Genomic DNA, 14,577 nt, shown 5'->3' with positions numbered 1-14,577 from the left:
AAGTGGAAAGGGAACAGTTTATAGGCCGGTCTTTACTTTACCTCGGGAGCCATCCAGAAGGGAGTTCCAACGGAGGTGTTCCTCCTCAGACGGGTGTTGGTCAGCTGGGCCGAGACACCTGCCGGGACGAAGGAGACATTAGCCTCTCTCTCTGGAGTCTCAATAACTTCATTGACATATTTTGAGTTTTTCTTGCTTCTCAACGATCAGCCTGGTGGAGGTGATGATCTGTGGAAAGGGAAACAGGAGGTTCTAGGGTCTCCTATGAGCACTGATGGAGCTGTGTCTATCGTGACCAGGAGAGAAAACAAAACACCCAAGCTGCACCGCCTTTCCCCTCCTTTCATCCAAATGATAGATTGCTTTGAATTACAAATTCTTGTGTGACTCACAGGTGATTTTAACCATGCAGACATCTCAAGAACAAGATTTGAATACAGTTTGACTGTGAACAGGCTGGAGACGACATTTCTCTCTCTCTCTCCGAACAAGATATCGTGTGATTCATTGGTTTGCATTAGAATTATCTGCATAAAGAACCAGAGGGACAAAAGTCATGTTATGGCAGTCGAGTCAGAGGTAAATAAATTCAGCATAAATAGGACTGCAGAGGAAACGAGTGTGTCCTCCAGTGTGTGTGCTAGTTAGAGCCTGACAAGGAACATGCTGACCCACAATCGTGACTTCGGTCCAGTCCAGACAAATCAGTGTAATGCCACTCGGTCATGTGACCCAGGGCGCGTTCTGCAGAGGCAGCCGACCACGACAGAAGCAGAGCCTCCAGACAAAAGGTGATCGGCTGGTGCACAGCGTGTCGCTGCAGAGGGTCTGTGTCCGGCACATTGTGTTTGTGGATTACAGTCGTACAGTTTGTGCAATATGTTAAATGGTGTTTCAGTAGATACAAGCAGAGAGGAAATGAAGAGATTATTTGTGGAGCTGCAGCAACAACAAAATTCAGCTTTTTTTTTTTGTCGGCACAGTACATAACGTGAGGATTCTCTGACGGTTACAGTCGGGGCTGGAGAGAAATGCCCGGATGAGCAATGCAGAGGAAAACAGTTGTGTGACCGAACATCTAAAGGGATTAGAATCATGTGCAGGAGGGGATGTGCACACACACACACACCCCACCCACACACACACACCCACACACACACACACACACTCGCACACACAAACACACACACAAAGACGCTTCACAGCAACACATCAACCTGCATTAGCGAGAACAAACCCACAGTCTTACTCGGACGCAGCCACACGCACGACAAAGAAACATGAAACCCACAGTGATCTGATAAAACACACGTCTGCGATAATATATGTACATATGATTCACATATATGAGGTTTATCAATGTGTCGGGATAAAGGAACATAAAGAGCCGCTTATTAAAGCTCTCACCGTCCCTCTCTTTCCACTACATTAACCCCGAGTGGAGCCTGGTGGGCCACACTTAATAATCATCACAGAGATAACGCTGTCAATTAGAATATTCATGAGGGACCCCCCCCCCCCCCCCAACCCCCCATCCCCCCTCCATTCTTCCACTGCTCTTTTTTGGGTCCATCTCTCTGGCTGTTTCTATGTTTCTCCGCCAGTGATGAGTCACTGCGGGGGGGGGGGGGGGGGTTGATCTCCTCAGCTGCTCGGTGCGGCGTGCCCCCCCCCCCCCCCCCCCCGCAAGATAAACCATTGATGTCAGTGTGACGCAGCGCCCGGGCTGTGTGGCGATGAGCGAAGCACGAGCTGGACCTTCTTCGTCACTCTGTCAAGCTCTTACGCATTTGTATAGCTTGTACTAGTTATGTATTTATATCTACACTTCTGCTATCTTTGCTTTTTTTGATGACATCCTGGTCAGACAGTAACGATAAAGACTTGCCGACAAGAAAAAGTCAATTTTAGAGTCATTTTCATGGGATAACACTGGAGTCGACATCGTATCTGCTCAGTTTGCTCAGTTGTTCTCATAGATACAGAGTGGAGCGATGACAGCTCCCTACAACTGAAGCCAGAATCTCCATTTTGCATTTTGTGTACTTAATGTGTTTTCTAACTTTGCTCATCGGCAAAGATCTGAACACTTTACCTCTTCGAAAAACTGGTGCGATATAGGAGGACAAGGCTCCTCTGGAGGTAAAGGTTGGCCCTTCTCCATATTAGCTCCTTCACATTCACATGCTAAGTGATTCCATTAGTTCCTCCTCCTCCTCCTCCCTCTGTAAAAGCTGTGCACTTTTGTGCTTCATGGTTGGGAAAAGGCTTTTAAGAGAAGCCCACAATTAGCAGAATAAATACAAACCCACGCACGTGTTGAGTGGGGATTTTATTTGTAATGAAAACAGGCAGATGCTTTTTTTGTTCAGCCCCTGAGGAAAACTGGGGTGAGTCATCTCCTGGAAATAGTCACAACCACTTTGCCTTCGATCCAGGAACTATGATGTGCCGCTGCGAAAGCTTCATTTGGTTAAGAAAAGCCAAAAGCAAATCAGGGCAAACGCAGAGTGAACAGCCGCAATATCTAATAAGCTGTGTGCTACATAATGGAAAAGATGGGGTGTAATGGAAAATAATAACCTGGTTGGTTTGTGTAAATGTAGCCCCGACCTCAAGGAAACTAATTAGTGGCACAATTTATTTGGCAAGCGGCTGAAGGTAATGTGTTTGACCCTCTTCTGTTAAATAGAGCCAAACACGGTTTTCACTGATTGGATGAGGATGGTACAACAAAAGGCACTGGGGGGGGGCATGTTGGTCTTTGGCAAAATGATTCCTGTCGTGATGCTGTTGCTGTTTTGTTTCTTAAACTGTAAAAGTTACTGCTGCTGGACAAAGAGCTGTTTATTCAATTCAATTTAAATTGTGTAGTGTGAAATCACAATATTGCATTGTAAAATTATAGAGAGAAAACCCAACAGTTTCCACAACAAGCGAGCACTCGGGCGACTGTGGAGAGAAATCACTCCCTCTCTCCCTCTGCCATCTGCCTCGACCAGTTGGGCCGAGCTAATGGGGAAGAGACGAGAGGTGGGTGGAAAAGTTTCAAACAAGTCATAGAAGTCAAAAAGTGAGTTTGGAGTTTGACGCAGAACCCGGAACTGGAGAATCATTGATGTTGTCACAATCATTTATCCTCCGCTTCAGCGAAAGCTTATTTACATTAAACGTATTTGGCCTTTAAAAACAGAGATGTCAAGTGTGAAGCTGACAAGTTTACGACTGATACTGCAGCCAGCCACCAGGGGGCGATCGAGACCCTTTGGCTTCACTATTGGGGTCGCCATCTTTATACACCTGTCTATAAACAAGACCAGTTACATACCAAAATCCACGAGTTTGACTCCTGCATGCGTCGTGAGCAGGATGTTGTTTCCCTTCACGTCGCGGTGGATGGTCTTGTTGACGTGCAGGTGCAGGAGACCCTGTGGACAAGAGGGAGTGAACACTCAACACCTGCCTGCGATTAATTCAAGGAGCTGGGGGTCGTTCCCCCCCCCCCCCCCCCCCCTTCCTGCAAAAAGCCAGATTTACCGTGAGGGCCTCGTGCAGGATGTAGGCAATAATGGGTTCGTCCATTCTGTCCCCTCTCCTCAGCATGCCTTTGGCCAGATCCGTCACCGAGCCGCCATTGCAAAGCTGCGAAAAAAAACAAACAAAGAGAGCAGGACAATGAATGAAAAACCTCAGCATGACTCAGCACTTATAGCTCAGCTTATACAATCTGCTGAAATCTGGGACATCTTAGATACGCAGAGCAGCACAGGATGGAGATGTATTGATGGGGAGATTTCACAGTGAGAAAAGAGACGCTCGGGGTAATTCTGTCGATCTTCAGCAGCTTATCTTCCTCAGGCAGCTTAGTGGGAGGTGGAAACGGTGCCCGTGGAGAGAATGTACAGTTTGTGAGGAGGTTTTAATCTGTGATGACAGGGTAAATATTAAAGACGCACAAACTATCTTCAAAGCAACTGCCTCCTTCTTATGTTTTCACGTTTCGCACCATAAATTACACACAAGTTCTAAAGCCAAACGTTTCGTAACAGAGACACAACAACACCTTCAGGTAGAAATCTGCATTTCCTCCTCACACGGCAAGAAACATTTCATTCTGTGTGTTTTCTGGCAGCAGATTGCATTTAGATATGGACTCCACCATCAACGGCATCAATAGCAGTGCCTCCTGGAAAATTGCAGAAAATTACCCAGTGGGTTGCCATGGAAACACAAATAACCAGTAATTTGGGCCTTTCTTCGGGAGATGCCGCAGCTATAGGGGGTAAAAAAAAAACCATTCAGATGCCAGTCACAGCAAGAGAAAGGCTGGAGGGGAACAGAAATTGTAGATTCTGCATCTGAGCGCTGTTTGTAAACACAAATGCATCCCTCTTTTTCATTTTGTTCAAGGCAGGAATATTTCCATCATAACTCCCGATGTGCTATAATTACACTAATTCCCCGCACTTGTATAATGAAAGCTTAATTAGGCATTAGACACACGCAGCGGAGGATGAGAATCTCTCCCCTGCAGCGAGCTTACTAAAGGAAATGTGCAGCACATATCTGAAAAGGAAAGGGTCGTAAATAAATAACTTTAACTGTTACACTTTTCAACGGGGTTTTAAAATGACAGAGCACGCAGCACGAGTTCGCCATAACGCGATATTTATTTTCCCAGGGTGGTTAGCGGAGGCAGGATGTTTACTCACTCTGTGCTTGTGTGGTTTTTGAAAAATCACACGACACAGTGGCCCTGGATAGAAGATGAGTGTTGTCCCGGTGCAGGACGGACGGATCCTCGTGCAATCCAGCCGAGACTAAACGTGCTGATCGGTGGCCTCATAAAAAACAGACAGAATATTCTTGCTCCTGAGCTCGAATCACCAAACAGGGAGCCATTCTGTCACCACGCTAGTATTCCCCCTCTACACAGACATGGCTCGATTGCCTCTGCACATACTTTGTGTTTCTGTGACACTGAGCTAAACGCAGGAAGCTGGAAGAAGCCACTTCCTGAAGGATCCAGTTAAGACCTTAAAGATAGAACTAGACACTAGTGGATGTTTGGGAGTTAGCGGCACTTGGTGGAAGGATGGGACCTGGGCCAAGAAGGAACCCAATACCTTTGATATCAGATCTGGAGAAAGGGACGGATAATCACTGTTGTAGTTTTGTTTTTGGTTATTTGACGTCTCTTTGGTTTCCAACAACAAACCTTAAGTCACTTTACACTTTGTCCCAGGGGCCCTGTGACCACTCGGTGCCTGGACGGCCTCCTCACTTCATCCTTCTCTTAATACTGAGAGTGAAGCAAGTGTTGTGACCTTGAAACAGCAACGTCACGAGCCGCGTGTCTGTTTTCTATCTGCCGATCAATCCACCTCTCCATCAGGAGCCCTGAGCCCTGCTGCAGGATGGATGGTGTGTATCTCAGCTGCCACACGGGGAGTGTAATCACTCCTCCTCCCTGAGACCAGACGTAGAGAACACCGCCGAGGCTTCCTCAGACAGCGAGCCGAGCCTGACGTCAGCTCACGTCTCTGCTGCCATATCACCTGTCATCATTAAATTACACAGGGCAGACGGACAAATCCATATTAATGAGGAGTGCCGTGCCCTAGATTTAACTGAGCTAAACGTTAGCGCTCTCACCTTCGCCACAGAGCACACGTCCAGAAAGTGATGAGAGACGTGGACATTCATTATTTCAGATGACGACTCAAATGGAGATGATGAATGAAACTTCAGATCTGGTTAGATTTTATGGATTAAACCAGATTTTCTGAACTTTTTACGGAAAGAAGAACTAAAATAGTTTATATTTAGCAGTTGTTATAGTTGTTATATAAGTCATAAAATAACTAGAAATAACTTTTAAGTGTAACAGTGAAGATCCACAAGTGCATCTTGCATGTGGACATTCTAAATTATTCATATTCACAGAATAAGCTGAATAAATGGAACAGTGAGCGGCATGTTCTCCAATACTAATGAGGTCAGGTGCTTGTTTAGACATGTAAATGAAAGTAGTTGATCAAAGACGAGGAAAAGAAGTGGATGAAACAAATGCAAAGATGAAACAAAACACACACACGCACACACACAAACAGGCACACACACACACACACACACACACACATACACACACCAATGACGGCCTTTAAAATACGCAGGTGCTGACTTTGTACATCTTTCCTTGTAAAGTAGTTTTTTATTTACTGCCAGATTAGTTGCATCCAAAACAATGAAAGCGTAGTGTGTGTGTGTTTGTGTTTGTTTGAGGAGTGTGTCAGTGTGTGAGTGTGTGTGAGTGTGTAAGTGTTTGTGAGACATGCTGGATCGTCTCCAGAGAGAAGTGCTCATTGTCACTGTGGCCTTATCGTTTACAGGAGCACAATAGCCGAGGTGTCTGCTTTCCGGCCGTGTGTTTATTGAAAAGTCCGAACAAGGAATAGCATTTTAAACCTCATTGTCGATTAATGACTGCAGAGGTCAGGACGAGTCGGGAGGTTTATTTTTGACTTTTTGTGTCCATCAAAGAGAGAGGACAAAGCAAAGGGATAGAAAGTGAAGGAGCTTGGTTTGGATGGAAATATATATGCAAAGAAAACTGTCAATCTCTATATCAATGTACAAATGTGTAAACTGTTTCGTCCTTAGCAGCCTTGAACACTTTGGTTTCTTCCAGACTTGCTCTCAGATGCAAAGACCTTCAGGCTCTTCTCTTGTATCTGTTGTGCCAAAAGTTTGCACGTACTTAAGAAGTAGAAGTTCTACGAGTTAAAACCAGAAAACAATCTGAATTCAAAGTAAAAATGCAATATGAGGACAAAATAAGGCAATTTCGATTTCGCAGAAATACTGACTTTCATCCCTGAAGGTTAAACTAACACTGGCCTTTATTTAACAAGAGTCTGTGGCTGGAACACGGCAGCTCACAATTGAAACCTGCATCTAAATAATGTTTTCATCTCCAATTAGAGGATAAAAGTCCCCCCCCCCATCATCATCGCTCCCTTTGAAGTCTTTCTAAGCTCAGGGCGGAGATATTAAGGCTTCATTCAGGCTGCATCCGCTATCATGAAGGAGCAGAACTACAGAGGCAAAGCCAAAAGCAGGCGGAGTCCAATGAGCGGCGAGCAAAGTGGAGGATGCAATTTGTGTGAGTTGTGTTCCTGCAGTCAGAGAAGAAGCTCCTCAGCAGAACTAAAGGATGGGAAACTGCAGTAGCCATGGTGAGCGACCTCCTCGCTCCTCCTCCAGCTTTCCGGTCTCCTCACTGTTAAAGTGTGCATCTACCTCAGAGCCCCACAAACACACACACTTCAGCCCCACAAACACACACACTTCAGCCCCACAAAGCCACTCGCCAAACTGTCGGGCGGCGAGTCCAGCCTCGGGATTAGCCACAGGATTTGGACTGCAGGCTGCATATTTTTGCATGGGAAATTTTGAGGAGAGGAAAGAGGGAGAGAACAAAGTAGTTGAGTAAACTCCACAAAGTCCAGATTTGAATTTGAGAATTTGAGTCCTGACGTCAAAAAACACCTAAATGATCAAAGAAATCTGTCACTGCAGCGCAAAATAAGATCATAACCATCTTAAAGTTTCTGTTTTCCTGTGAGCAGATTAATCGCTCAGCATCTTAGACGTCACTCGATATCCGAGCGAAGTCACTGCAGGGTCCTCTGAGAAGGTCAGGAGGAAGGGCAGTGATGAAAAGTGAGGGAAACACAAGCTGCGGAGCTGAAAACCATCTAGTGGGTTAACATAACACTGCCGCTGCTGATGCAAAGTCCAGTGAGCTTGGATTACAGAAATATGGACACTGTGTTCTAGCTCTGCTGCACCCGAGAGTGGAAAAGAGAACGAGTGGAGAGAAGTGCTGTTGAGACCCGAAGACAAAAGGTACTCAGAGCACTGCAGGTTGGAGAACAGGATATATTTAAATATGAAGTGGAATTAAAGGACGAGCAAAAAATAGAAATGTTCACAATATCCAAAGCAACTCTGCAAATTCATATTCTGCAAACATAGCAGTGAGCTAGATGCTAACCGGCTGTTTACAGGCTAGTTTGCTGCAGAGTTTTAACATGCTAACATTAGCATCGCATTTCGCTTTGAACCAAGAAAATCCAGACTAACTTGAGTCCTTGAGGAAAAGTTGTAGTATCAGAAAAATCGATGAGATCTATCCTCTGGGGACCATGTATCTACAGCACCTCATGACTATCCAAACAATATACGTTAACATATTTTCAATTTGGACTAAAGTGGTGGACAAACTGAGAAACTAGACTAATAGTTCCATCCCAAGATCTATAGTAAAAAAAATGCCACATTACATTTTATTTAAAAAAACACTCAAAAGACCTTGTGGACACATTTTTATCGAATGTCCTCAGGTTCGCTGACCATGTTTATCAGACCTCTGCAGGTTTGTGCTGCTCTATATCAGAGCATGAACAACATTACCATCCGGCCTCCATCCTGTTGGATCCCACCAACACCTCCATTGACCTCCACTACATGTTTCTCTGGGACTTGACATTTCCAAATGGCTTGAAAGCAGAAATGAAATATTACAGATGAAGAACTCGGGCCCTCCAGGCATGTGGCCTTTTCCTTTTTTCCCCTAAGATGAACAGAAAGCTGCAGCAGCACCAAGGTCCCCTTGAACCTTTACATTACATATCACACGATCACACCTGTCACCACTGCTCCGGGAGCAGGTTCAAGAAACCAGTCAAGCGCAGAGCTCCACCTCAAGCATAGCAAATTGAGTGGTTAACAAAATCCAAGTGCACCACCAGGTTTAAACAATATTCTCTTGCTTTCATATTATTTACGTCGATGATGCTAACTGGGCTGTGACCAAATCCCTCAGATGAATAAACTGGTAGACTGCTCATGAAGCTTAAAGTGGAACATAATCCCGAGCCAGATTTGTTCACCGCTGCATCAACCTGGCGAGACACAAGGTGTGAAGATCAATCTGACCTTTAATCTGCGATTGTGTCTGCACGACTTCACCGTGGTATAGAGACTACTCAAGTTCTCAGTCATTGTACATGGGTTGTAACCAATGACTGATGGAGGTTAAATAAAGATGGAGGACGTGTCTCCACTACCTCCTACGGTAAAAAACTGAAGCCAAAATATTTTGGATATTGATTAACGTCAACTTCTGTTCTGTCGTCCATCTTTATTTTCCATCATTGGCTGCAACGAGCACACACAGAGCAAATGTGTTTATTCAAGTATGACGAGTGGTCTCACCTCCAGAACGAGCCACAGCTGATCTCCACATTTCGTATCCTTCTTGTAGTACATCCCAAAGAACTTGACGACATTGGTGTGGTCGGACAAAGCTTTGAGGATGTTGTACTCAGCTTCTATCTCCTCATCAATGTCCTGCAGCACAAGAAACACAGATCCGTTCAAATGACAAGACAAACACAAATCCAGTGAAGCTGTTTCCACATGTTTGGAGTCCTTATGATTAGCTGAGCTCGATATTTAACATTTTACCCAAATTCGTATTTGTATTCTTACAAAAATGGCAAATAAGTGTAAATTAAGAGTTTTCTTGTTGCTGGTCTGCAGGTCAGTAAGACCCCCCCGCACCCCCCCCCCCCCCCCCCGCCCCTCTTTGTCAGTGTGGGCAATGAGATAAAATCCAGACTCATCTTAATTACTGCAATTATCTGTCACTCTTTCTCTGTATGCTGCAGCCACACTGTATTTAAAACAGGACATAACTACATGGAAGTGTTGCTGCATTTAATCTACAGGACAATGAATATATCCTGTACTGATATAGAACATTATAATAGAGGATTATTATTTGAGTCTCTGGGAACTGTTCTTTATCACAGGCTGCAACAATAAAACATGAGATTTTCATCAATCATCCATTTAGGGTTAATTGATTTTATTTCTAAGGGACAAGAAAGGCTTTTATTGGTATATTTTTTTAATTCGTAAAGCTGGAACTATGCAATACTACAATACAGTACATAAACATATATTAATACTGGATATCCAGATATAAAACTTACATGGATGGGATCCAGTATCTTCACGGCTGCTTTACTTCCATCTATTTTGTTGAGAACCTTGTAGACTTTCCCGTACGTCCCCTTCCCGATGGTCTCGATGATCTCCCAGGTGTCAGTGGGATCTGGAAAGTTGTCAAAGACGATGGATTTCCCATATTGTGGAAACATCTTCAGGAGAGATCTCCTGCAGAGGGAAATGCACAAAGAGCAAGAGGTCGGCCGGGGTGAGAACGTTGCACAGGAATAAAACAGAAAGACCCTAGTAAACAGGATTCAAACCAACAACCCCCTTGTTGATACTGGAACTGGTATCAGTTTTGTGCATTTTAACTATAATCATGCTTAATATAGTGTTAACAGATGAGTACTGACACATTAGTTGTCTTGGAACTGAAGTAAAAGCTCATCTACACTAAACCAGAGAATAATTCAGTGGCAGTTGAATAGTTGGGGCTCAAACTTTGTGGCTAAAACAACAGCAGCAGCTGTGAGGTGTTAAAATATGGAACAAATTAAAATACAGGCTGGATTAAAGGTCGTATCAGGGTCAGTGGTTAAAATCTTTAAACCCTTTTTGCTTCTGTCAGCGTAAAAATGCAAGAGATAAAATTCAGCTTTTATCTATATGCACTTTACAGACTTGCAGTTTTATTTGCTGTATCTCGTTCAGTGATGACAGAGTCGATTTAAGTTTCAGCTTTGAGCTCAGTAAGTGTGATGGAGTCCTGATAGAGTGGATATGTTGAATACTGTACAAACACTTAGTAGTTTCAAATCATTAATCTATTAATTATTGCCTCTGATGTTGGATTAATAAACTTCATTTAACAACAAATGTACCGTGACACTGGATACAGAAAAAATACATTATATATTTAGGTGTTTTTTTTCACTTGAATTGAATCGTGGTGGAAAAAAGGTTTATTTCTCGGGTTAATTAAACGGATTATTTATCACTGATGATATTTATATTAAACACATTTCAACAGAGGCTGTTTTAATGATCACAGCAGTCGATCATCATGGGTTTTCCATAATTTCATAGTTAAGGGTTTGACATTTAAAACTAGAAAATTATTTTTCAACACTGATACTAAATTGGGATTCTTAATCACATTTACATACAATTTTAAAAATTGCTATCTGAGAACTGTCAACTGCAAAATTGAGAGTTATTAAAATCGGTATTAATCCCCATTGATGTCTGTTTCTGTGTCTAACCTCAGAGAGGGGTGTGTGTCTCCTACTTGCACAGCCAATCAAAGCAGAGTCTCAATTTTCAGGCTGCTGTACATCCAAAAAGAAAAGGAAAAACAGAAATACACATTATCAACTGCAGGAATAAAAAGAAGAGGATTAATATCTTTGCATAGAAATGTGCAAAAGGAAGTTAGAGCCAACGAGATGGTCCCTGTTTAAAGTAAACACACAAACACAGCATTGATGAATCCTTGTAGACAGATTGTCGTCACAGTTCTGTTTTCAAAACCACAATAAAAGCAGAATAAATCAAATCAAACTTACATTGTTCGCTAAAAGCAAGCGTGGGACATTTTTGATTAATCCATTTCTGTGCTAAAGGTTGTCGTGGAGGCAGCGGCAGGGTTAGCCCGGCCCGGCCTGGAGGGTGACCCACAGAGGAGGAGCTAATGCCGGCTAATCTCACGAGCAATTCCCCTGCACCAGGGCTGCCATTGGAACCCATTGCTAAGTGGTAGGGCATACGGTGGGATTAGCAGGAATTAGGCACTGCTGCAGCATGAGCCTTTCCCCATATAGACGCCAATTCATACACAAAAGAAAGCTGGTTAGAGGCCCCGAGCAGCTACAGAAGGACATTCCTCTTTTTATTATCAGTGGTCACTTTGTTTATGCTCAGGGAGGATGGCGACCGGGTTTCCCATCAGATCTGCTCCCCGGCTTTTTTCTTTTATCTCAACTGGTGATGATCATTATGATGATTTAAATAAGTTGGACTGAGTCATTGTGGAGAGGACGTCTCCAGATCCTGATAAACCTGACGAACACGGACATTACTGCGCAGAGATTGAATCTGTCGCTGCCCGGGCGGAGCAATTAGACTCCTATACATGCAGCCGCGTGTCGCTCATTGTGTTTGCCTGATGTACAGCGGCACAGTGACCTGCAGACATCTTCAATAAAACATCACTGCCTCTGAATGTGACGACATGAACAAGCTGTGACACATGAGACAGGAGGGAGAAACCTAAGGACACACACTGGACACCTCCAACAGGAGCACAGGCTGCAGGGAAATAACCCCTTAGTGTGTGTGTGTGTGTGTGTGTGTGTGTGTGTGTGTGTGTGTGTGTGTGTGTGTGTGTGTGTGTGTGTGTGTTACCTAACCTCGTGTATCCTCAGGCACTGGCTGGCTGTCACTTTAAGTTAGTTGTATAGGGATGTTGCATTAACCACAGTCTGTGTACAAGTGCACAGAATAATGATCAGTGTGATGTATGTAGAGCTGAGCAGCTTCTTAAGCATGTGCACAGATGCACCACTGTGGTTTTCAAATAAATACACAACAAAAAGTTAGAAATTATACATCACTTACATCGTTATCTGGATAAATGGATGAATTACAGTCCAGACTCTTTTATCGGAGCCATGTCTGAGCAGAGGTTTGGCCGCTCGGAGGAAATATCCATTTGGCAAACAGCGGACACCGAGGCAGACTTATCTGTGACGCTGTGGGTTCAGGTTTCGGCTTAACCTTGGCACGGGAAGACTGCTGCTCTACAAGCGAAGGTGATCAGCCTCCCTGAGCCTGGACACGTGGAAGTCAAAAGGCACAATACTTTCACTTACAGCCTGACCAATGCATCACTGCAGGGGGGGGTAGTATCAGACATAATGGTGTTTATATTTTTGCAAAACCAATATAAACATGTTTAATTTACAGATTTACAGAAGATTTGTGTATTTTTTTACTTTTTTTGAAAAAGGATGTTATTTATATGTGGTGTATTTGTGTTGTCTCATTTATTTAAAATATCGAAGCTGTGATTACATTTATTTGTCATAAAGGCTTGAAATTAAATCTTGGGAGTCATTGCCAATGTTTTTAATGTATGTATGTTTATATAAATATATATTCCTCAAAATATTGGTAGTTTTTACAGTCTTATAGCAGTACTGGAATTCGCCCTAAAACTTCCTTATACATCAGACTGTATTTTCAATAAGAGCACATTAGTTTTGTAAAAGAATACTGAGAGTAAAACCAGAATAGATCCTTAATGTTTTTACCAACATACGAAAAACCTATAAATATCACTACATCTTAATATTAATAACATAAATCAGAAGAGCATAAGTCAGAATTAAGGATTTCTTAAAATATGACACAAAAATCCTTTGACCAAAATCTGTTCAATATAGAAATCTTAAGAGGAAACTACATTTTAAAACACACTTAAGTTTTTATAACAAATTTAAAGTTAGCTGAATCATAACAATAGAAACTATTGCAATATTTCTACTGACCTTTCATGATGATGAGAGGGAACGAAGCAGCAAAGAGACGCATGTACTCTATGGTAAGGATACAGCATAGATTTACCCACGCACACACACACTGCATGCACAGGTAAACACACATGCACACACACACAGACACACACAGACTCACACAAGGCCCTGATGCACAGAGCCACTCCCCAGGTTTGCAAATAAGAACCCAAATGAAGAAGCCTTGTTTGCTGTCGAGCTGATTAAGCAAATAAAAGATGATCCATCCAAACAGTCCTGCTTGTTCTGAGTTGTTAGCGTCAGCAGCTTAATAAGTGACACAAACAAACCAAGAGTCGTCATCATACTTACTCTTTCTTCAGTGCATTTACATGATATCACAGAAGGGAAGACTCTAAGGATGCTGCTCCTCTGTGGCCCGGCCTCCTCCGCTATGTATTATACATCAGGAATAGGGAACACAATAGTGCGGAGCATACTAAAGTTATTAGGTTCATTTAATCAGTTTAAATAATTAGCTGTAACACCAGTTTGTCCAGTCGCCAACAGCCGATGAGACTGATAGTGTCATAAATTAGCCTGGAGAAGAGGAGCTAACAACGGGGCCAGAGCGTGGTCGACGGTGAGGAGAGAGGAGCGAGTCGGGTGCAACCGGCCATGACTGCACCCGGGTGCCCTCAGCATCGTTTAGCAGTGTCCCATTACACAGACGCTGCTGGGGAGAGAGGCGCCGTGGGACCGAGCCAGAGCCGGACTGAGAGTTCACTGCACGGACCGATGGAGTCTGAAAACCTGCCTCTGTTTGAGAAAATGGCTGAAAAGATCAGAAGTAACTGATGAGTTGGCAAAGTTTCACCAGAATCAATTTGTTTTGTTTATGGTACAAAACGACGTAAGAGAACATTGCATTTTTTAAAGCAATATAATAAAACCCTCTGTCGTTCTTATCATCAAGTGAAATACAAAATTCAATCAGCGACTTATTCAAATGAATTATTTAAGGTAATTCAGGCTAATTTAG

The 14,577-nt window shown here is 43.3% G+C and overlaps 1 protein-coding gene across 1 annotated transcript; it reads right to left on the bottom strand.

The window, feature by feature from the left end:
* Nucleotides 1–41: 41 nt before the first annotated feature.
* On the bottom strand, nucleotides 42–10,232 carry LOC128436369 (myosin-IIIa-like; the record flags this gene model as incomplete). The annotated part of the gene is made up of 5 exons (XM_053418136.1): nucleotides 10,065–10,232; nucleotides 9,283–9,417; nucleotides 3,538–3,642; nucleotides 3,329–3,428; nucleotides 42–118 (listed from the first exon to the last, which is right to left on the bottom strand). Coding segments are annotated over exons 1-5 (585 nt in total), but the record flags the coding sequence as incomplete, so codon positions are not given.
* Between the last annotated feature and the right edge of the window lie 4,345 nt (nucleotides 10,233–14,577).

This window comes from Pleuronectes platessa, unplaced genomic scaffold (assembly GCF_947347685.1).
Source record: "Pleuronectes platessa unplaced genomic scaffold, fPlePla1.1 scaffold_396, whole genome shotgun sequence".
Classification (NCBI taxonomy): domain Eukaryota; kingdom Metazoa; phylum Chordata; class Actinopteri; order Pleuronectiformes; family Pleuronectidae; genus Pleuronectes; species Pleuronectes platessa.
Note: the sequence above shows the minus strand (reverse complement) of the source record. Positions and strands in the feature narration are given on the sequence as shown.